The 22,825-nt window shown below is 41.5% G+C and overlaps 1 protein-coding gene and 1 long non-coding RNA gene across 4 annotated transcripts in view; one reads left to right on the forward strand and one right to left on the reverse strand.

The window, feature by feature from the left end:
- Positions 1 to 22,825, reverse strand: part of ugp2b (UDP-glucose pyrophosphorylase 2b) — a 47,333-nt gene that overhangs the window by 11,322 nt on the left and 13,186 nt on the right. For all 3 annotated transcript variants that reach the window (XM_033613959.2, XM_033613961.2, XM_033613958.2), the window contains exons 4-5: positions 13,764 to 13,949; positions 5,241 to 5,374 (exon numbers count right to left, since the gene is read on the reverse strand). In XM_033613959.2, coding sequence (XP_033469850.1) covers positions 5,241 to 5,374; positions 13,764 to 13,949 — 320 coding nt within the window. The remainder of the gene's footprint in view (positions 1 to 5,240; positions 5,375 to 13,763; positions 13,950 to 22,825) is intronic.
- LOC117248728 (uncharacterized) lies at positions 12,241 to 15,149 on the forward strand. The gene is made up of 3 exons (XR_004500931.2): positions 12,241 to 12,446; positions 12,657 to 12,711; positions 14,515 to 15,149. It is a non-coding gene; the product is annotated as an uncharacterized LOC117248728 (long non-coding RNA).

Consider the following 22,825-nt stretch of genomic DNA (forward strand, 5'->3'; position numbering starts at 1 on the left):
AACAGTGGCCTATTTATTCACTTCAATTCAAGACAATTATTTCCAGAGGTTCAGTTTGCAGAGGCATGTAGAGTAGGCAACACAATACAGTTAAAAAAAAGCATGGAAAGCTGTGCACATTATGATAAAAGTAATATGTAAATGGCAAAATAAGCTGTAACAAAAATGGTGAGAGAATGAAGATGATGATGTAGTGCAAAATAAAATGTACCCACTGGCAATAATGATAATAATGAGGATATAAGAGTAGTCATGAATTAAAAGTATCATGCAGAAAGATGTTTCAAACTTTATCCTCAATCCTCAGCCAGATGGGCAGTTCCAATCAGATGGAGAGATGCTGCCCTGCCCACCTATGCCCACTGGCTGAGAGACATTATGTTCTCACTTAATCTTGAAAAGACTCCCTACTCAATTTGTAACTCAGATAAAAATTTCCACAAGGTTTAGGGCCCCTTCCTGAAACTTCCAGAGTGTGTTCCTCTTGCTTTCTGTCAGTGTGTACTGTGATAAAGTAGCCCATTAATCTGAACCTGCCTTTTACATAGGCATCTCTCCCCTCTCTTCAAATATTGAGCCTGGCTTTCAGCTCATCTGTCATTTTTTGCTCTATTGAGGAGATGGCGAACCATCCAATTGATGATATCCCAGCTGTTATTAGGGGTTAGTGGAATGGGGAGGACTGTGATTGGATTATATGCTTTGTTCCTGTCATATATATGCTCTAAAATTGATACCTGTTGTAATTATCCATTGTGTAATCCTGTTAAAACTGAATAAAAATTATAAGATAAAAAAAAGTATAATGCAGTATATACATCATAAGTCAGGATTCATCAACTACATTTGTCAAAGCGACAGAATTTCTCAAAGCAGACACTGCGGGGATGGATTTTCAAAAATATGACAATAAAAATGTATCTAGCCCTCATTAGCCTGTCCCTGTTTAATCTTTTAATTAATAATTGTTAAATAGATAAGATATTTGCCTGGGTCTGGATATTAAATCCATCCACTCCACTGAGTTGACTGAGACTGGAGACTGGACTATTAATAACTTACTCAGAACGCTGCTGTGTCACTTATTGACACATCACTACTACTCCTTAATAGCTGAAAGATAAATTCATAGCGTCTTCGGTAGCCACACATTTAGGGTTGGTAAATCATTCCTAATAAAATTATTTCCATCTCAAATGTTTTAGGGGTTGCTTTACTAAAGGTGGAAAAAATGCTTGATGTCCAAAATACCAGAACACATCTTTCCCCCTCACATTTTCTGAATTGACTAATATTCTTTGGACTGCATGGGAGGCTTTGGTGTGCTGTACGTGTCCCGCAGTACGCCGGTTGACAATTACTCGTATACATATATGGGTGGGGCTGCATTATTCATATTTACAAATGCAGCAGACACGGAGAACAATTAGCATTTATTAAAGCCATCTAGCAGAATTTCGGGAGCAGGACCACACCTCAACCATGTCACTTCCTGCATCAACACCAACTAACCCAGTCCTCCTGTTCCACTGGTATTCTTCACCCCTCCCTCCCATCCTGTTCTTCTCTTCCTCTCCTCTACATAGAGTCCTGAGGGGTTTGTCATGCCCAGGTGCTACGGTAGATCTCCCAACGAAGCTTTCCCACACTATTTGGCAAAGCAAATAAGCTAAAAGCAGTTGAAGCCTCGCACATCTGTCCCGTTTTTCTTTAATCAAACAGTTAAATGCAACTTGTTGATGGTGTGGTGCTGGTCTTGACCAACTCCTGAGGAAAAAAGGTGGCATACGTATCTGCTAAATGCTCACAAGCTAGTTGCTAACTAAATGAAACCTGTTTTGATTAGAACTTCAATTTTTGGTGCAAAATACTTGTAGGATAAAATTTCTCCTCTTCTGTAGGCATGTACAGTATAAGGTCTGTACCTCTCTGTACTTCTTAAAGAAAGACCAGATGAACTCATGTATCTACAGAGCTGTGAATCACAGTCTGCACATGTTTAAGAGATATAAACAGCACAAAGAGAAAACAGATAGTGTGAAATCTTTTTGCTCCACACCGGAGGTAAAGCCATGAAAACTCTGCGACTAAGCAGCACGCCAAGTGCCGTGTTCTTTTCATATCACTGCAGGACTCAAACAACACCATCAGGGAGCAAAGTTTTTAAGGTTTTTTTCCATGCAGGCTGATGAGGCAACAAGCCAGAGAGTCCAAACCATCATCAGTGCGTGCATTAAAGTGATCAAAGGGTTTCTGAGAAGGATCCGCGTCAGGTTGAGTTAACAAACCTCGTCATGAGGAGCAGCACTGAGTGGGAGCTGGCTGTGTTTTTGGCAGATTGAGGATATTTCAGATAGCAGATGAGCTGGTCAGGTGAGCGGAGCTGCACGGTGGAGGCACGGAAGCCTTTTTTAATGGGGGTTTAAGACCAGCTGACTGTACTGGGATGATGATGATTCAGATGAGTGGTTTTGATATGAGCTCATAGACTTCAAAGGTTTTATGCCTGCTCAGACCCAAGAACATTTTGTTATGTCCACAGAAGTGTTTTTCCTGTCTTGGATCCAATATTACTGCCTCAGGGGGAACAGTTATTGTTTCCAGAGTACACAGGGAAATGAATAATATCAAAGATTCAGTTTCGGTGTCAGTAACCGTTGAGTTGTTAAACTGATCTCAGCAGTGAATATTCTCTTTTTAAAACCTCCTCTTAAGTTACGAACAAGACACTGTGTTTTTAGTCTGTTCTCATCTACTCATTGTGGTCAATTACTTTCGTTTTATCACCTGTCCTAAAAATATATGTTTTTTTTATTTCTAGCTATTTCATTAGCTTAAATAGCTACATTTAGCTTGATTAGCATTTAAAATAAACCTGATTTGTGAGATCTCTTCAAGATACAGTGACTGAGAGACAGTGTTAAAGCCCAGACACACCAAATTGCTACTCATTCGGTGCATACACCAAAAAAAAACATCTTGCTTCAGGGTTTAATTATGCATTATGTGGCCCACTGAAGCAGTCCTTCTCCCACTGAGAAACACTGCTCCCATAAATATTTAATCAAATTACCACCAAGGTGATGTCAGCACAGGTGTCCTGGCCTAGTAGGTATTTGAAGGTGTATCTCTGCATTGCACTTTGTCTGATGAACAGTGTGTAACTTGAAACATCACCTCTGTGGTGATTTAAATATGTATGGGGGTATAGTCTCATGTGCCGACTGTATTTTGTTTTTCATCTCTTGTCCAGCACCTAGTTTCTATTGTCTTCATGTGCGTGCTTTTGTAAACTTTTCATAGACTTGACACTGTGATGATTTCACTGGTTTTCACATCATTTTTCTTGACTTGAAGAAAGTTTTCAAAATATCAAACCTCCATGGATCAAAAATCCAGAATACAAAGAGTCATATGTGACCTTGTCTGCAGTTTGAGGTGTGCTGTCAACAGTTTTACAGACGTCTCTTTTATAATGGTGGTCTGTGGAGAAAAGTGTTTTTTGAAACTCCTCCTCATCACTTACAAAGCTCTCCACAACCTGGCTCCCCCCGTACCTGTCTGAGCTCCTCCACCGGCATACTCCCTACCGCACTCTATCGACTAACCACCACACCTGGGGGGACAGGGCCTTTTTCATTCCTGCTCCCACCCTCTGGAATTCACTCCCTAAAGACATCAGAGACTCCTCCTCACTCTCCACCTTCAAGAAAACCCTCAAAACACACCTTTTCAAAACCGCCCAAGACTTCTAAATTCAGTGTACTTTGCCCTTTCTTCCCTCTGTACCTCCCTGTAGATTTCTTTTCTTCCTGTTTGTTTGTTTGCTGTTGTCATTCTCTGTAAGGCATCTTTGAGTATCCTGATTAGCGCTATATAAATCCAATTATTATTTTTGGGCTGCAGGGGATGTTTCCCCCCTGCAATACCAAAAGTGGCCACTAGGAAATAATTGAAAGCAAAGCTGAGTGGCTTTCATGGGGGTCTAGCAGACAGTGGTAGTCTGTATTCGTCATTCAAAAAAGGAAATGGGAAAACCAGTGGGACGGACTCAAGGTGCTAATTAGCCAGTTAGCACATTGGCAACACAATCTGACGCTAAAAGAATTATCGTGGGCTAACAAACAGTAACACAAACAATTACAAACTGTTTCTGCTAAAGAGCTCAATGACTAAAAAGCAAATCTTGCCTTATATAACAAGTAATTCCCTCACTTCCATTCCTCTTCTTGTGCGCTGAACTGAACCGCAAATCAGAGCGAATTCACTCAACGACAGGCTCCACTGTCTGTGACATGGATTCAACAAGCTGTATTGGCCGCAAAAAAGCAGACAAGGGCCAACTAGTGCCAACAGTGCGAGAAACACTGCCATTAATAATGGGGTAGATGCTCACCGACGGCCTGACATTGACCACGGATCGACCATCAGTTTGGTGTGTTAGGGCCCTGAGACTGTTTATTCATTCTGCTCATCACTTTGGGAACCAGAGGATTTAATTTGGACACCGAAATAATAAAATTGCCTTTTCGAATTTGTCTGAGTGATAAAGCAAATTGTTGCAGACAGTGTGATGAGCAGGTGAATTTAATTGGCCTTTTATAAATTACTCTCACAAACTCGATCACAGACTTCCTTTTGTTTTCCTACTGAGTGACATTTCAACTCTTCTACCACTTTCCCTGTGCTCACATTAAATCATGGCGCGACAGTATCTTCCCCCACCACCGCTGCCACCATCGCTGCTGAAAACTGCTTTGTACTACACTCCTTCGGGCAAATGGAACATACAAGTGCTCTGAATAATTCAGAGGGAAACAGTAAAAAGCAAGTTCCACTTGACTGACAAATTGGAGACACTACGTCATTAAATATTAACGGCTCTCTCCATACATTAAATGACATTTCCTGTCTGGATGCTGCTGTATTTCTGACAGATCAGCAGCACACAGTACGGGACTGCTCACTGGCTACTCAGACACTGAATACACACTGGCTCATTATTCAGAGTTCATTCAGTATGTTTGGGTTCAATGCTGCCAGCTCGGTTAAAAGTGTTGAAATCTGCCAGTAATGACATGGATTTAATGTTTTCTTGAATTTTGGATTTAGTATCTGGTTTGACAGTAAAATAACCTCAGGGTCCCCTCAGTGTCGATGAATATAACCGTGTATCAGGAGTGTTTGCTCTGCGCCCACTGTGTCTCAACTTGACATTTACTCTGAGCACACTGTCTCACCTGCTCTGGTTGAAGGTGTGTATCTTGACGCGGTGGTGTGTGTACTTCTGCAGGATCTTCTTTGTGTCTTCGTCTGTGTTGAAGGAGTTCATGAGGACCAGCGGCACGTCTGTGTCGTACGTCTTGTTCAGGTGCTGCGGGGCAATAAAGAAACTAGAATTACCACCTCTGGGTTGTTTGCCTCCGCCGACCAGACAAGTTACAGTTTACATTCATGTCTCCCCAGACACATATAATACTGTATATGCAGGCCTTCAAGGTATTCAATAAAAGGTATGTGGCGGAACATGGATGCTCTTCACCCCTGCAGTGCATAAGATCTGTACAATCAGCACAGTTTAAAGATGGACACCCAAGACTAGTGTCACCAATTCAGTATCAGACCAGTATCTGACTTTAGGAATTCTGATTTTGGTTACTCTAAAATTAATAGCCTGTCTGTCCTTTTGGTTTTCATGCAACAGATATTTCTCTAGTTTAAACCCTTGTTTAATTTCAACATATATATCACATGATGTTATACTTTTAAGCTCACTTTGCCACTTAACTGATCTTTTAGCCTCGGTTCAACAGTTACCAGAGGTACGAAAAGCTCATTCATCCAGTATCTGCTTAACCCACAATACCCACAGTGACACATATACACCCAAATTATGCAGGCTGAGCAAATAGTTGGACACTATTCAACTAAGTTTAGTTTCTTTACAGTCTATCAGCCTCTCAGTAGCCAATAATCCTCTTTTTAACTGCAATGCAGAGCGATATCTTCCTAACTCACCATAGAGTATATTATATTATATTTTTTTGGGCATTTTTGCCTTTAATCCATAGGACAGAAAGGGAGAGAGAGAGAGGGAATGAAATGCAGCAAAGGGCCAAAGGCTGGAGTCGAACCCAGGTCGCTGCGGCAATAGCCTTTCACATGGGGCGCCTGCTCTATCCACTAAGCCACCAATGCCCCTGCAGGTTGTCATTTTAACTTGTAGGATATATTTTAGAAATTTTAGATGTAGTCTTTCCAATATATCTATTCTTTCAAACCTCCACGCTTCACATGTGTAAAACATAACTGGTGTGACGAGCTTGTCAAAAAGATCAAGTGCGATAAATGCGAGCCAAATTTTTTCATCATAAATGTCATCACTTCATCATTTTATCCTGTTAGATATTTCCATTCCACCAACATTTCCAGGAACTTCTACTTCCGGGAATTTATTTACCTGGGTAAAATAAATCCTGGTAATCTGTGTGGTTTGCATTTCCACCACACCTCAATGTTCCGGGAAATTTTATTCAAACCAGGCTGATGACGTAGAAGATTCGGCGTGTGCCCTATGTTTAGCTCCCCCAGCTAATTGGCCGGTAACATGGTAACATTAGTGCTGGAGGAGAGAGGAGGGGCTGTTTGTCTGTTAGTTGTATGGATTCTTGAGCTGTGGCGAAGTGAGGTCACACTGACCTTTACCTTTGACCACCAAAATTGAATCAGTTCACTCTTGAGTCCAAGTGGATGTTTGTGCCAGATGTAATGAAATTCCCTCCAGGCATTTCTGAGATATTGCATTCATGAGAATGAGTCGTGAGGTCACAGTGACATTGAGCTTTGACCAGGAATCTCTAATCAGCTCAGACATTTGTGACAAATCTGAAGAAATTCCCTGAAGGCATTCTTAAGATATCTCGTACAGATGGAAGGATAACCCAAAAACATAATGGCGGTTGTCAGTGGAGGCATAAAAACAACCACAAACTACATACAGCAAATGTCAGCAACCTTTAGCATAATTTATCCAGTGAAGAATTACTGAGCAGCAGCATCTTGTGCAGCAACACGGCAGCAGACAGGAAATAGGTCACAGCAGTTACAGAGGGGATAACAAAGTTAAAGGTGCTACGTTTGGTAAGGATGTCAAGGATTTGAGTAAACATTTGTGCATATGTTTAGGTAATGCCAAGAAAGTCCAAAAATATACTTAAAAAAGTCATCCAGATTTTGAGTTTGATCATTATGAGAACAGATGTAGTGGTGCATTAATGCTATGCTATTGATATCGATGTACTATCGTAAGGAAATGCAACAAGAGATAAATAGGACTTTGTTTAAGTGCTGGGCAATTAAGCAAAGGTAATTTTAAATTAGAATTTTGGCTTCCAACTATCATGAAAACAAAATGATCAAGATTAAATGATTATTGCGCAGCGTTTCATTTCACAATCCAGTTTCCAGGATGCTATTTCCATCACAGCAGTTGTTCAGTGTTGCCAACTTTGCAACTTTCTCACTAGATTTAGACTTTTCAGCTCCTCTTAGTGACTTTATTTCTAAAAAGTGACTCGCATGTTAAGACTGTTGTCGTAATTTCTGTAAGTTTGTGTTTCCGTGCAGTGGCGGTGATTGGCGGATTGTTTAGGTCCTCGTCTGTGATTGGCTGCAGCCGAGGGCATTCGATTTTTAAAGGGCCAAGATGGCGGTTGCCGGCGAGCTAGCAGGCATTCCTTACCTTCCTCCTCTCCCAACCGGCCACACATTGTAGTGTTGTATTATTGTATAGACTGTTGTATAGTAGGGGTGGACTGCCAGTTTTGTTACACTTTTCTCCTGTTTATTTAGTTAGGGAGGTAAGCTTTATGTCATTTGTTTCTTATTCTTTGATTAGGTTATTTACTTACTCCCTGGACAGGATTGTTTTGTTTGTTATTTTGGCCTTAGACCACCCTGACGTTATCATTTCACTCAACTCTGTTATTTAATTATTATAATAAATTCACATTATTGATCATTCCACACGTTTGTGTCATTGTGGCTACTTGGGACTTGGGGAAGATGGGGCCTTTCATGCTGTGCCCTAGACTGGGCATAACAAATTTAGCGACTTATTCAGACCAGAAAAAAAGCCAGGAAACTTTTCATATATACTGTAATTCATTTTCTATGTATGCTTAGAGTAATCACAGTCCACTGCTCTTTCCCCAAAAGCACAAGGTCTCTCCCTCTCCTCTTGTGCTGCATTTAAGTTTGTATGTTCAAATATTATTTATTTTAATTATTTACATTGTGTTTATTTTATTGTTTTCAGTTGAAATACATTTAAAGATCAAGAAAATTCACTGTTAAAAATACAGGTTTTTTAGGGGCTCAGTAAAAGCATGGCGTTACCAAAGTCCCTGAGTGATTGGGTTAAATAATCTTGATTAAGATTTTTTGCCATAATTAAGAAGCTCTTTTTGTACAGATTATATTGAAGATAAATTAATTAGAACTGCTATATAACATTGGAAAACAGGAGTGTATAGAAAGCAGGACATATGTGTGAATGCAGGTGTGTATGTACAGTATATGCATATGTATATACACATATACTGTAACATATGAATGTATATGCATATGTATCTGTAAGTGCAGTTGTGTATGCAGGTATGTATACGTTCATGCAGATTTAAACAGTATATGTGCTACTGTTTCTTTCTTTCTTTTTGTGTGGAGATATTTAAGATATTTTTGTTTTCAGTGCAATAAAAATGATTTAAAAAACAGCTGAAGTTGAATGTCTACAACTAAAAACCTTTTGTTGCTGTGTTTGAGAATCTTTAAACATAAATTTAGGTGACAGTTGGAGCACTTGGGCTTCTTTTTTAAAGGAGTGAGATTAGCTGACATCACAGCAGCAACAAAACACACTTCCCTGCATCAATATAACACGTAATGAATACTAAGAACAACAGCTCAAGAGACAATACTTCCGAAACTTGATTGTGTGATTAGGATGAATACAAAAAGAGGAAAAAAACACCTGAGGAGAAATGGAAGCATTTCTTTTTTCTACCTACCAAGATAAGAGAAAATTAAAGTGAGTAAGGGAGGAGAATGAGAAATGGGATATGAATCAGCAGGGTGAAGCTGACGTGAGGAAGTTGGTAAAGAGTTGAATTTCCAGCCTGTGGCAGAAAACAAGGAGTGATTACACTTTACTAAACTCCAGCTCTTTTTTTCCGGTAATAAATGCAGATGGGTGTTGGCTGGATTTATGTTTTATGCAAATGAACACTGACCTCTGCTTTACGAGAGTTAAACGAGTCGGCAAACTGCGTAACTGTGTATAATTCCCCACACCTTTCTGTAAAACTGTCGTGTTACTTCAGGATGTTAAAGACCACTGTGAACAGCCCTAGTGCTCACACACATTATATTGCAAACAAATTAAAATCCCACTAACGTGGCGTTAATAGCATGTTGACAGTGAGTGTGTGGGGAGGAGGGATGACAGTGACTGTGAAAGCAAACCGCCCCTGACAAGTTGCCCAGTTTGACCAAACAGCCAGTGCTATTGTGCAGTAAGGTGCATCTACTGGATCTTTAAGTCACTTTATGTAGAATTTGCACCTTATTATTGCATCTTTTTAACTTTCTTTCCCCAGTTTTTTATTGCTATAAAAGGCCTCAAATAACAGCTTCTGAGTAGGCCCAACCTACTTTTGATTTAAATCCCACCCACTTCCAGCACAAACCCTGCCTATTCCAAGTACAGATAATTTAGTTGGTTGAATAGATACAGATACAGATAATGGTGTACTAACTTATCCTACTGACTAGTTTCTGTTGTTGTGTGACTTTTGGAACCAACTTAACCGTGTCGTTTCTGATGTCTGCCTGTCCAAATTGGGAGCGTAAGATCGATAACAAACAGTTGTCAGTGGCGTCTCAGGCTGCTTTCACACCTGCCCTGTTTGGTTAGGTTCAATCGAACTATGCCCAAAGGTTTGTTTGGGCAGGTGTGAACACAGCAATCACACTCAGGTGCGCACCAAAACAACCAGACTGAGACATTCTTGAAGAGGTGGTCTCGGTCTGGTTACAAATTAACTCCAGTGCGGTTCGTTTGTGGTGAGAACGTGTTCCTACCTGGATCTGAACCAGCTGCAGTCACATGACACATTGTTTGGGTTAAACATGAGCATGTTGCAGTCCTGGAAGATTGTTAATGTGCACCTCCTCCTGTACTGCCTTAATATGCACATTCAACACATCCAATGCATCAAAACATTGTTTTCTAGTTGGAGCTGCGCCTCGTTTTCAAACTGTATGGTTTGACTAAAATGAACAATGACAGCAATATAGTCCACGATGAGCAGCGCTAAAATCAACCTGCGTAGTTGTCCCTCCATTGTGACATTAGAAAGTGTCACATTTATCTTGCAAGTGTACTATTCTTCAACGTTTGATTTACTTCCTGGATTTTTCCCACATGGAAATTCTGACCAATCAAGAGCAGCTTTCTCACACAAGGCATTTGAGCTGGCCCGCTTGTAAATGCTGCCGTGAGAACACGAACCAACTCTAAGCAATTATACAACTTTGCAAAATTAAACAAAACAAAATTAGTCCCTGATTCAGACCAAAGCAAGACAACTCTAGGTCTGTAAGCACCCTTAGTCATGAAGGATGCTCAGCAATGTGCCTGGGCAGCGCTGCTATGCAAAAGAAGAGAGGGGGAGAAACTCAGCTGAGGAGCCATGGACTGTTTATTCTGCGCTGCATACATGGGAATGAAATAAAATGCATTTGAATACATTTCTTGCTTTTACCCTGATGGTGTGAATAAGTCGCTAAATTTGTGGCTAAATTGTTCCCAGGAACAAAACCAGTGTTTATTGTTGTTTCATTACTGATTGAAGGAGTGTGTCTGTCACGGTGAGTGCTTCCTCCCACTGAAAGTGTTTGAGGCAGCAGCGGGGCCAGACTGATTCGTCATCAGGATGGTCTCACCAGACTAATGTGACCATGCCCTTCAAGTGTTTATGTCAGTTGGACTGTTTTTGTAACTTTGAGCTGCACTCTTTTAAACTTGCATGACTCAACTTGTTAATTTAACACGTATAAACGAGACAGTCGCTCAAGAAAGCGGTAAATCTTCAGCAGTCAGGTGGCACCATTCCAACAAAGTGTGTGTGTACAGGTCTCTGCACTAAAATGCTCCTAAATAAATATGCATGAGGGGCGTTCTCACACAGGAGACCCAGTTGGGGGTCGGTGTGTGTATGGGATCCATTTTCTTTCTTTCTAAATGGGCCAATTCAGTCAGGAGGTAATCTGACCAGACCTGAGCAGAAAATGGAGAGCAGTGACTCAGACACAGAGAGCAGTGTGCCGGGAGGAGCGAGGCGTCCCATGAGGCTGTTATGAAACACACACAAATACCACGCGGCCGCACACCCTCTACATAAACTCAATTACACAATGCTGTACACACCGAAGTTCTGGCATCATCATGGTCTCTGAGTGACTCAGGACAGATTTCTTTAACCTCACTTTAACTCCCCAAAACGTGAGCTTGAGCATGTGATGCTGTGGTTCTCATTTCTTTATTTGTGAAGCATAAATTAAGTTTGAGCCAACATAAATGAATCAATGGATTCGTTGTAATACTGATGTATTATGTATGGAATCCGTATTTTTAATGTCATGTCTTGAAATATGTTCAGGTGCAAATAACCACAACCCCTCCAGCACACAGTCTTCTCCCTGCCAGACCCACAGACCTGCGGACCTGCACACCAACAGATCCTCTTTCACTACAACTTCCCCCCAGACATCACACTAAGCTCCTTTCAGAAGACCTTCAGGTCTTTTTCCAAAAAAACGCACGTCTCTCCCATGGCGCCTCGGATACATAAACTAATAGAAGCCTGTGCCTGGAGGATGATTCACCTGCAGCGTGTCGTGGGGAGAAAGACGAAGAACAAGACATATGCTTGTAATTTTCTGTTTATGAAAAGAAGAGCTGCCGTTATTCTTTCCCCTGAATCCTCTGACGTATTTTTCTGTACTTTTTGAGTTTGGGGTGGTAAAGAAAAGTCAAAGCTCCCCTATGACACACACACACACACACACTAATCAAACATCACTACATCAGGACAAACAACTGTTCACGGATCATACAAGTGTTACATCAGACAATACGTCCCTTTCTACTCCTCTGCTCCGCCCATTAAGACATCATAACCACATCATACAGGCTTTTGTGGCGGCCGGCAACCTCAGGATCAGACTGCATTCACACCAAATCAGCTGTTGTAGTGATAAGCCTGCAGAGCCGGGCGGCGGTGTGGGAGTATGACTTAAATGGCCCATTTGTTGAGGTGTGAAGGGTGGAGACCAACTATAGAAAGCCAATCTCCTCATCTGAGCAACATGAATATTTGTCTTCGGTAAGTTTGTTTATGTTGACTTAAAAGATCTGTAGAACTGCTGTTGATTAGCGTAACTGTAGTATCTTTACTGCCACAAGAGACACACATGCTCACACACACAAACTAACAGAGTTCCTTTATTTGTAGGATAGTACACACAAGGTGTTATTTCTTTTACTCGTTATAATATTCATCAACAGAAAGAGCCTGTATGACTTGTTCCCACAGACTGCACTACGTGATTGGCCACCACAGTGGGACGTCAGGTTGCATTTCTCCAAAGGTGATTTTAACCGTTTTACAACTGCTGGTTCAAGGTGGGAATATTGCACTGTTATGCCACAGTTGGTGTGTCTGCACTCAGGACAGGCAGGTGAGCAGTAAACCATGAATGTAACAGCAAATAGTCAGTGTGAGCTACAGTTTGTCAGAACTGCCAGACCAGTAAAGCTACTTCAGCGGTACATAGAGAAATCATCTCTCATGTTCTTTGTCATCTGCTCTTCTGATCAGCCTTCAAACTATTGAGAATGAATATCTGCCAATAACGATCGATCGGTGAACCCTTATCTGGGGGTGTTCAATTTATAATCCTCGCTCGTTCTCGACTCTGGCTGCTCAAACCAAGGATAGCGAGTTAACTGTGTATGAGTACATTTCATCGCAGCGCCACTGCTAGGGGAAATACTGCTCGTGTTCAACTTAAGTAAAAATAAAAGACAACCAATCAGCACCACAGGTGGGACTAATACTATTGACAAACTGAAGCTGAGCGGTCCACGAGAGCCAATGAGGAGTGATAACAACAATGGCGAACGCTGTAAGATAAGATAAGATAAGATACACCTTTATTGATCCCATAATTGAGAAATTCCAGTGTTACAGCAGTCAAGGAGAAAGTCGCCCTGAATCAACATGTCTTCTCAATATCACCTGTCATTGTAATTAGTTTGATTTGGCTCCGCTCCACTCTTAAAATCTCAGCAAACAGGTATGTTGGCACGGCTTCATATCAGTGTGGACTACACTGGTCCTCAGTGATTGGTCAGGGAAAATTAAATCCTCCTCCCCCAGTGAAATCGGTTAGAGTGGACACAGTGCCAGACTGAAGATGGTAACGGAGTGTAACGAGTTGACAATTCTGTCTGATATCAGGCATAAAGGACCTCTGCTATCATAAAAAACTCCTCAGTGAAGAAAATGACTGATGGCACAAAGTTATGGTTCTTTGTGAACAGCGGCAGGTCACAGTGGTCTTTCCCTCTTCAAGTCTTTTACAGCATTCACTACGTAAAATCTGTAATTCAGAGCTACTGAACAATCATGTTTCTGTACCTCTATCTGCTGCACAGTGAGGTCCAGGAAGGTGTTCTCGTTGCGGACACTGATCAGGCTCTTGGGGCCTTTGCATCCCATGCTGGTGCCCAGGCCTCCGTTCAGCTTCACCACCACCAGCTTGTTCAGACAGTCAGCCACACTGTTCGGCAGGCCTCGGCCAGCGACCTTGTCATAGGGCTGGATCTGGAGGAGAGGGAGAGAGAGAGAGCGTCAGGGAAACAGCAGGTGTAGCTATGAAGTGCTTTCAAAACCAACCACTTTACAGGTCTTATAATTTATTCTCTTATTTGTCTTTTGGTGCAAGTGATTGCTGCTGTTGAACATTTTTCAACTCTCGCAGAGCACAGAGCAGAATTCACACTCAGAGCCTCGTCACACTGCCGGCGTTTGTGGAGTAGTGTAAATACATGGCGCTCCCATTGCAAATAACCAAAGAATTATGCTGGCCTCTGGTAAAAAACACATTGGGGATCATGGCAAGGTGTGGCATGTGTTCTGTGCTCATATTTTGTGGCATGTTTTTGTGTGAATGGTGCAGATAGTAGCATTAATTATGATGATTTAATGCACAACACAGCCAGTTTCATATGTAGTCTTCAGCACTTCTGGTGGCAAGGCAGTAAAAACCACTGGAGTATGGAGTGTGTCTACGTGTGTGTGTGTGAGGCCACGCTACTAGGTCAATACTACAGTTCTCACATCAGCGTATTCACACATTATGTATTGACTTTTTCATTCTCTCCCACAGGGCAGGAAGGCGTGAGGGGAGGATGTGAAAGAGGATGTGACCGTTTAAAAAGAGCAAACTGCCAACATTTTGTGAAGCATGGACACTGGCTCATTTGGATGGTGCTGGCACCTGGATCGTGATTGCTCCTGCTGCTTGGGTCCTGCATGACGCCCACTGCTGCTGTTATTATCATTAGTCATATCTCTGTAATTGTTATAGTTCTTAATGTTATTATTGTTCTTGCTGTTCATCTCTGTCTCTCTGTCCCTTTCTCTTTCCCCGTATTTATGTGTATCCCTCTCTGTCTTTCCCTCCCTCTCCCCCTCTGTGTCTTTCACTCTGGATCTCCCTTTTTCTCTCTCCATCACTCTTTCTCTCTCCCCCTCCTTCTCTCTATCCCTGTCTTTTGCCCTCTCTCCGTTCCTCTCCGTCTCTGTCTCGAGTTCTGCTCGAAGTTACTGCTACTTTAAAGGGCGTTTCACTTTGCCACTGTTGCGTACGTGCTCGCTCTTGGTGGGAATTTCCACCATGCGTGCTCATGTCGCAAACAGTTGGGTCTCTGTAAATTAGTCTGGACCTGCTCCATATGAAAAGTGTCCTGAGATCATTTTAGTCATGATTTGGCACTCTATAAATAAACTGTCTTGACTTGACTGGGCTTGGTTTGTATGAATTCACAGGAATTTCATTATCAAACTAAAAGTGAAACAGCAGCAGGATCCGTTTTCGACACAAAAATCACTGCCTCCCCACAGTTGTTGTTTGTCTCCTCAAGTTTCATTCAGCGTGATTGAATTTTATTCTTTTGGGAATTTTTAAAATCAAGTTTAAAAAAAAAAACTGCGACAAATGTGCAGAAGCATTCAGGGACAGCAAACTCTAACCAGATGTCACAACAGCTTTTTGTTGTTAGGAAGCGAGTGAGCGTGTCAGTGTTTAAGTCCAGCTCTGTGTGTCTCGAGATACAACAATAAATATGTAAGTGATTCTCGATGGTGTGTGCGTGCGTGCACATGTGTGTGTTTGGAAATGAAAAGGCCAGGAGGTCATCCTGTGTCCTTTCCTGCTAAAAGCACACAGTCACCAATCAGTGACAATGGACAAGCAGCAGAGCTCCTGATGGAAACAGACGCTCTGTCCTGTGGTGTTTACCCTCTCTCTCTCTACTGACTCCTCACCCCCACCACGTCACACCACATGGGGGCTGAGGCCACAAATAAAACAGACAACTTTGACACAGCTGCCGCTCACTCTCTGTCCTTCACAGAGATGGGAGGTGATCACGAGGGACAAAGGATGTTTCATGGTCGGAAGTTGTAAAAAAAAGTAAGAAAATGTAAGAAAGACAATGTATAGACTTATTAAAAAGTAATCCTCTCGATCATTACTTGTGACTATGAGTGTGGCGGTGTATTTATGCGCAGAGAGCATGAGGCAACCTCTGGGCCTGACAAGTGAAGCCAAAAACTGCAGTTCCTCAAATGGCCACATGAGCCTGGCTCCAAAGGTGAATCCCCACAGACCCCCACGTTAAACTGCCCAACTTTACAGCAGAAATAAACATGTTTATAGCCTGGTACAAAAATTACTTTGGTCTCTATAGCTATTTTCTCCGTTCGTGACTGTTTACATTTTATTAAGGCTAAAAGTTAAGCATAATTAAATGTGAAGTCACTTTAAGCGTCAGGCTGCGAGGCGTCACCTTAAATAGTTCCAGTCACTCATCCACCATCGCTCATCCCCATGTCAACCCTATTCTCAAACTATGGTCATCTTGGGTCACTTCTGGCTCTGAAAAAATCCAAGATGGTGATGGCCAAAATGCCAAACTCAAGACTTCAAAATGAATGGGAGATCCTGAGCTTTCCTTGGCACAGCACTCCGGTGAAGTAAGGACTTTATAAAAAGGCATCAAAGCGAAAGCTGCAAAGCTTGTGGACATTGTGCTAGAAAAAAGCAAATATAGTGAGGCAAAGCAGACAAAGCTCGTTCCAAAACAACAGTGAATCTGGGACTTTCAATCTGGGACCCGACAATCCCTGTATAGTAAACCTTTATCCGACTGGCGTGAAAGAAATGCAAATGACTGATAACCCTTGCTGTTAACCTGCACTACAGTGTTGGCCAACACAAATCCTTGCAGGTACTGGGAAATAAAAGAGAGAGTAAGCAAGAATTTAAAGGGCTTTGGCATGTGTGCAAAATGTTTTTCAGCTGGGATCCCCATCCTACCCCTGTACCCCCGGAGTTACACAGCTTCCACTCACAGATGTTTATTTCCCTTTCTGGGCAACACAGATGGGGGCTGCTTTTTTGTTTCCTTGTGTGTGCCTTTGTGAGAGAGCCAGACCAACCAAGTTACCACAACACCCAGCAGCCAGCAGGGAAGACCTCTTTGACCGGGCTGCTGGATAAAACTATTAATTCCTAAGCTATCAGTTCTTGCACAAACTGCTGTGTACTGTTTCTACTTCTCACTTTGACTGACTAGCTGCTGTCAGCTGTGAGTAAAGATCCGGATGAAACCCACGGGACATCTTCTCTACAGCAAAGAGCGCCCAGCCATGGATTATAGTTCTGGACTGACACAGATACAAAATGTTATACAACTAAAATATGGTTTGCACAACATGTTAATCAGCATCAGTGGAGGAGGGACTATGTCTGCAAGACTGGAGTCAAACACTGTTTCCACTTAAGGTCAGCAGCAGCACAGATTTGATGTAACTAAGAAGACTGTGTGGCATGTTTATCTTGTTGTTGACTTAACAACAGTAGTTAGAAAGTTATTATACTACTCCCTGGACGTGACATGGACCAAATCCAACACAGTTTATCCTTAATGTTCTCCAGACATCTCTGCAAAACTTCAAACGAGCACTGATTGCCTATCAGACGAAATGAGTTTCACTCTCAGAGAACTCTTCCTTTCATCATTACACATAATGGCACTGAAATTGAAGTTGTTCAATCTTATATATATCTGTGAATTAGGTGAGATAGAAGTCTCACTTTTCAATCTCGTTAGGAACAACTGGCACAGAATCTAAAAATAAAAATTGGTTTCTTATATCAGGAGAAGTGTTTTTTTTTTCTCTTGAGGAAAGGAGAAAGATTGTGCAATTGACCGTAGAGATATCCTGCACGCTCTCACTGCTCATTCCACCTTACAACAACCTGATACAGTTCACCACTGCAGTGTTTGTAGTGCAGTAGTGTTTCACTTATTTAGTCCAGATCATTTCCATACATCCATTTTCAACCGCTTATCCGAAGTCAGGTCACATGGGCAGCAGGAGGAACAAAGTATTCCAGACGTCCCTCTGCCCAGCAACACTTTCCAGCTCCTCCTGAGGGACCCCAAGGCCAAATGAGATATGTAGTCCCTCCAGCGTATTCTGGGTGTACTAGTGGGACGTGCCCAGAACACCTCTATTGGGAGGCACCCAGGAGGCATCCTGATCAGATACCCTAACCACCTCAACTGACCCCTTACGAAGCGAAGGAGCAGCAGCTACTCCGAACTCCCTCCGGATGTCTGAGCTCCTCACCCTATCTCTAAGGCTGAGCCCAGCCACCCCACAGAGAAAACTCATTTCAGCTGCTTGTATCCGCGACCTCATTCTTTCAGTCACTACCCAGAGCTCATGAACTATGGTCCAGACCATTTGATTCTAACAAAAGATTTTGTCTTATTTAGAACTGTGACTATTAATCGATCGAAAGAAGATCAATCTGCAACTATTCTGATATTCTTTCTCAACAATTAATCGGTCTTATTAATTTCATAGACTTGCAAAACAAAGTTCAACGGTGGAAGAGAAGTGAAACATCTCAACATACTTTCATATCTCTCCATCTGGTTCACGGCCCAACAGCTCCACCAGTTACATTCGGCTTTTATCTGAGGGCTTCGACTCAAATACACAATGATAAATGCCAGTGTGGATTAAATGCCCCAACTTGTATTATATTTTACAGAAATATCTGGTCAATTATGTTTCTCACAACAGCAAAAAGAAGCTGTCCAGTATATTAAATGGAGGGCATCTGATCTTGAACCATTATACCTCCCAAAATACTAAGAGAAGTTTATAATTTTCACCAAGTTTCACCATCTGCTTCACCTTTGCCATCAAGTTGCAGCACTAACTGTCATGTCAGAATAATGCACATCTTAGTGGCTGCAGGAGAGGATTTTACCGTCAGCAACGTAAACAGTATTAGCAGATGTATCAACAGTATGAAGATCTCTCGAGGTTATTACAGGGCAGTATTCAGTAGAAACTACAGAGCAGGTAAATCCAGCGCTCCCTCTGACACAGATGTTTAATCTGATTGTGACACACCTTAATTCCAAACCTCAGACAAGGGAAAAGGAAATGGTATGTATGTTAATGAAGAGCACACGGGATAGTGGTTGTTTTAAGTACTTCTGAACCTTGACAACCTGGATTTCCTATGGATGTATAAAGAGAACTAGATACACTGTGCATTCTTATGAAGGCTGCTCAGCGCTGCATGAAGCCAAAAGGGCTCAGTTTCCAGAGTACTAAATCACCCAGGTCTTCCGTGTTGTGGGGCCCATAGAACAAGTGCACTAGAGACTTACGCCCAATGTGAGTAATGCATGACAGTTACCTTGCTTAACTGCTGTGGCTTGCACGCATGCTGTGTTCCCACAGAGAGGAATGCTGCTGTGGTGCTGCTGCAGAACTACCTGCTGCTATAACTACTGTATTTCCACAATTAAAAGCCAGTACTCCACTCAGTTATGGAGAGGTGTAAGCCACTGTACTGTCAACAACACAGTCAGGAAAATATTTCCCAATAAAAAGGCCTGGTGTTAACAAATGTAGGGATTCTGTTGACAGAGACTGTGTCAGAAATGGAAACAGGAAGGTTGAGTTAAAAAAAAACATAATGCAACAATAAAGACATTTAAAATGTCATGAAAGGTTGTATAATGCCAATATAATTATCAAAACACCATTTTACAAGTCTATTTTTACTGAAAACCATGTACGTGACACAGAAAAAATAGGCAAGACTCCTAATCTCTAGATATAGCTGCTCAATGCCTTAGACTTGGGTGCTCTTCTAGATTTTTTGATAGAAAAAATGTTTGTATGTGTAACAAGGACATAATTCAGCATATTAATTGGCACTATCCACATGTCTACTAACAATATCAATGAGTATATTATCTGCTGCCCATTAAAAGAGCTCCATCTCCTTCTTCCTGCGTCTTCGTCACCACTGTTCTCTCATCAAGATGCCCAAAATATACCAATTAATTATTGCTGTGGCAGGTCAGTCTGTCATCTCCACTATCCACAGTCACGAGTGGGCAATCTGTGTCAAAACTGGCTATACAGACTAAAAAGCTCCTGCATTATTAATTTGGTTGGAGGAAGATTTTCAATCCAGCAGCTGTCTTTGGCAGTGGTTGTTAAAGTTTTTTTTAGTTTACTTTTCTTTCTGCTACTTCCTTTACTCTCACTCACTGCATTGGGATGCTGCCAAATGATGCATCTTTACCCTCACGCTCACTACTGCTCAGCCTGTTTCTCCATCTCATTACTGTGCGTCACTGTCATTTTCTATTTCACTTAATGTTCCCTGTTTCAATACTTGTCTCGCCACTTTCCTCTCCAAAGCTCTAATCTTCTCCCTGCCTCCGACTCTCTTTATGTAACTCTCAATTTCACTGTAAAGCCTCCTCCTTTCGCACTTCGTTCAGCTTTTCCTGCTCCTCTCGCCATCTTTAATCTTCTCCATCTCCCTCCCTCTCCCTCCCTCGCTCTCTCCAGATTCTGAGCTCGTAAAAATAAACGAGGTGGCTCAGAATTGGGAAGTGATGCAGTTACTCTTCACTTGCTACAGACTGAGGAGGCAAAGACAGATCAGGCTTTGTGTTGGTGCGTTTGGTTACAGAGCCCAGTGCCAGGCCGGCAACTGAGGAAGTTTTGTCAGTGGTCAGTGAGACAGAATCAAACATGGTCAACAAACGCCAGGCAGAAACATCTCAGGCGTGAAACTGGTTGAACCTGTGAGATTTCTTTCGACAGAATATTTGGACCCCAGGTTGTATTTCACAACAGGAAGTGCAGACATCCTATTGCACAGCAAATCTTGTTTGTTATAACAGGTGAGCAAACGATTGGGAGTCTCAGGAATTACAGGTTTCCTTCCTTCCTTGAGCATATCTCAAAAATCTGAGTGTACTGATAAACAGTTATTATGTTTTAATACTTTATCATGTTTATACTTTTCTCAGCTACGTATACTGAATGTAACATGATTAAAAAAAACCTTGTACGTCAGCAATACTTCCTGTCAGGTGGCTGACAAATATGAATGAGTGCAGCAGGTTAAATGACAGTGGGCAGGAAATAAGCAGATTTTTTTTTTTAAATGTTTAAATCTCAGAAAAATAGTTACAAATTTTATCTTTACTATTTGCTGCTATGGTCCAATCAGTCAACAAATTTTTCATTTATTGGCGACCCAAGAGTTAATCTATATAGCACTGATTAATGAGTTACTTACTACTAAAAAAGCCATTAAACAACTTGTAAACTCTTCATCAAGGCCGCCGTATTGTTGTATTGAGAAGATTCACAAAATGTTTTATCATTCTTTGCGCACATTTTTTTTGATTCAATCATTTTAGTAACTTCCAAGGTGATGCTTTCATCTCCCTGTGAGGTTCTACAATAAATCACTAGTGTCACACAATGATTTAAGGAATGAAATTACATTACATTAGACACATTTTCCTTGTCAATAACTAGCACTTTCGCATCTTCAGGCCTCTAAAAATCATTTAAATTAAACTTTTTAGTTGCTGTTCTTTGCTGACATCCATATTAAAAGGGACAGTTCACCCCAAAATTTGCCAAATCAGCCTTACTTGTGCGCAGTGAGTTGACGAGTTGATTAAACATTGCTACTAGGGTTGGAAATGAGCAGCAGTCAACATCCAAATGCTGGATTTGCTTCACTCACCAGCCAAAAAAATCTATTGAGTGGCTGGTAGATTTTGGAATTCACAAGCCACAGAGGCAGGTGAGCAATAAAGTTAAATTCCAACCCTGGTTGATACCAAAATTACTAGCCTGTTAAACTTACTACAGAGGACAACAGGAGGAGTTTGGATCAGTCTGCGGCTGTGATCATCAATGGCCCTCACTCTCTTTCTTTTATACACACACACAAACACACTTTGGCACTCTCTGCCTCAATGGATGGACCAGTATGAGTCTGCAGCTGTTCACAGCTGGACGTTCACTGTGGAAAATATGTCTGAGCCTCGCCCACTGGCTCACATCAGCTGGATGTTGTCTTGCTTGGCTGAATGAGAAAGGAGCTTTTGGGAGAGCCTGGACGTATGAGTGTGTATGTGTGTCATATGCATGAACACTCATTCATGAGTTACAGCATGAGCGTGTGTGTTTTTGAATGGAGATGAGTACGAATGTTAAATAAGTAAATCAATGTTATTTGTTAACTTTTATTCAGTAAGTCTTTGTCATGTTCTGTAGGACAATGTACCATGTTCATAATGCACAGTGCCTTTTTAGTGGCATTTAAAATATGATATGGTTATTGAAATTATGATTAACGATTACAGATGGTTCTTATAATATACACAATATTTTTTTGAACAACCTAACCTTAAACTTATAGATCAAATTGGGCTCATTGTAGCTATATACAAGCTACTCTAAGTTTACACTTCTGTTTAAACAGCAGGGAAATTAGTCGTTACGAACATCACAACTATTTAGTTATCGGCCGTATAGATGTCTGCCTTCTCTCCGATATAATAAAACTAGATGGCACCCTGCTTGTGGTGCTTTAAGTGCCAAAATGCATTAAAAAACCCTCAACAGCAATGTCTCTTTCCAGAAATCATTACCTGGTTACTCAAGATAATCCACAGACCTTGTTGTGAGAAGTTTAATGAAGGAACTATTTTCTTTCTAGTGAACTACACTTGCCAACCAGATCACGGCACAGAAAGAAGCGTGCATCTACTGCTAACTCAGCTAGCACCACTGAGCTAGCTAACATTACAGCTAAGCTGAGGAGGAGGGCATTAATGTTTACATCTCGCGCTCTCTTGGACAAGCCTCTTGTCCATGAAAAGATGCCCTCTTCCCTCTGCTTGGTGATATGATCACCATCTAGTTCCATTATATTTGAGAGAAGGCAGACATCTCCAGCACCCGGCAACTCACACCAAATCAATCTAGATTGTCAAATGGCACTCACGGCAGGAGAAACAATATGTATTTTTGATTTTGGGATAATAGACACAAGC

The sequence above is a fragment of the Epinephelus lanceolatus genome, chromosome 17 (assembly GCF_041903045.1).
Source record: "Epinephelus lanceolatus isolate andai-2023 chromosome 17, ASM4190304v1, whole genome shotgun sequence".
NCBI classification, from domain to species: domain Eukaryota; kingdom Metazoa; phylum Chordata; class Actinopteri; order Perciformes; family Serranidae; genus Epinephelus; species Epinephelus lanceolatus.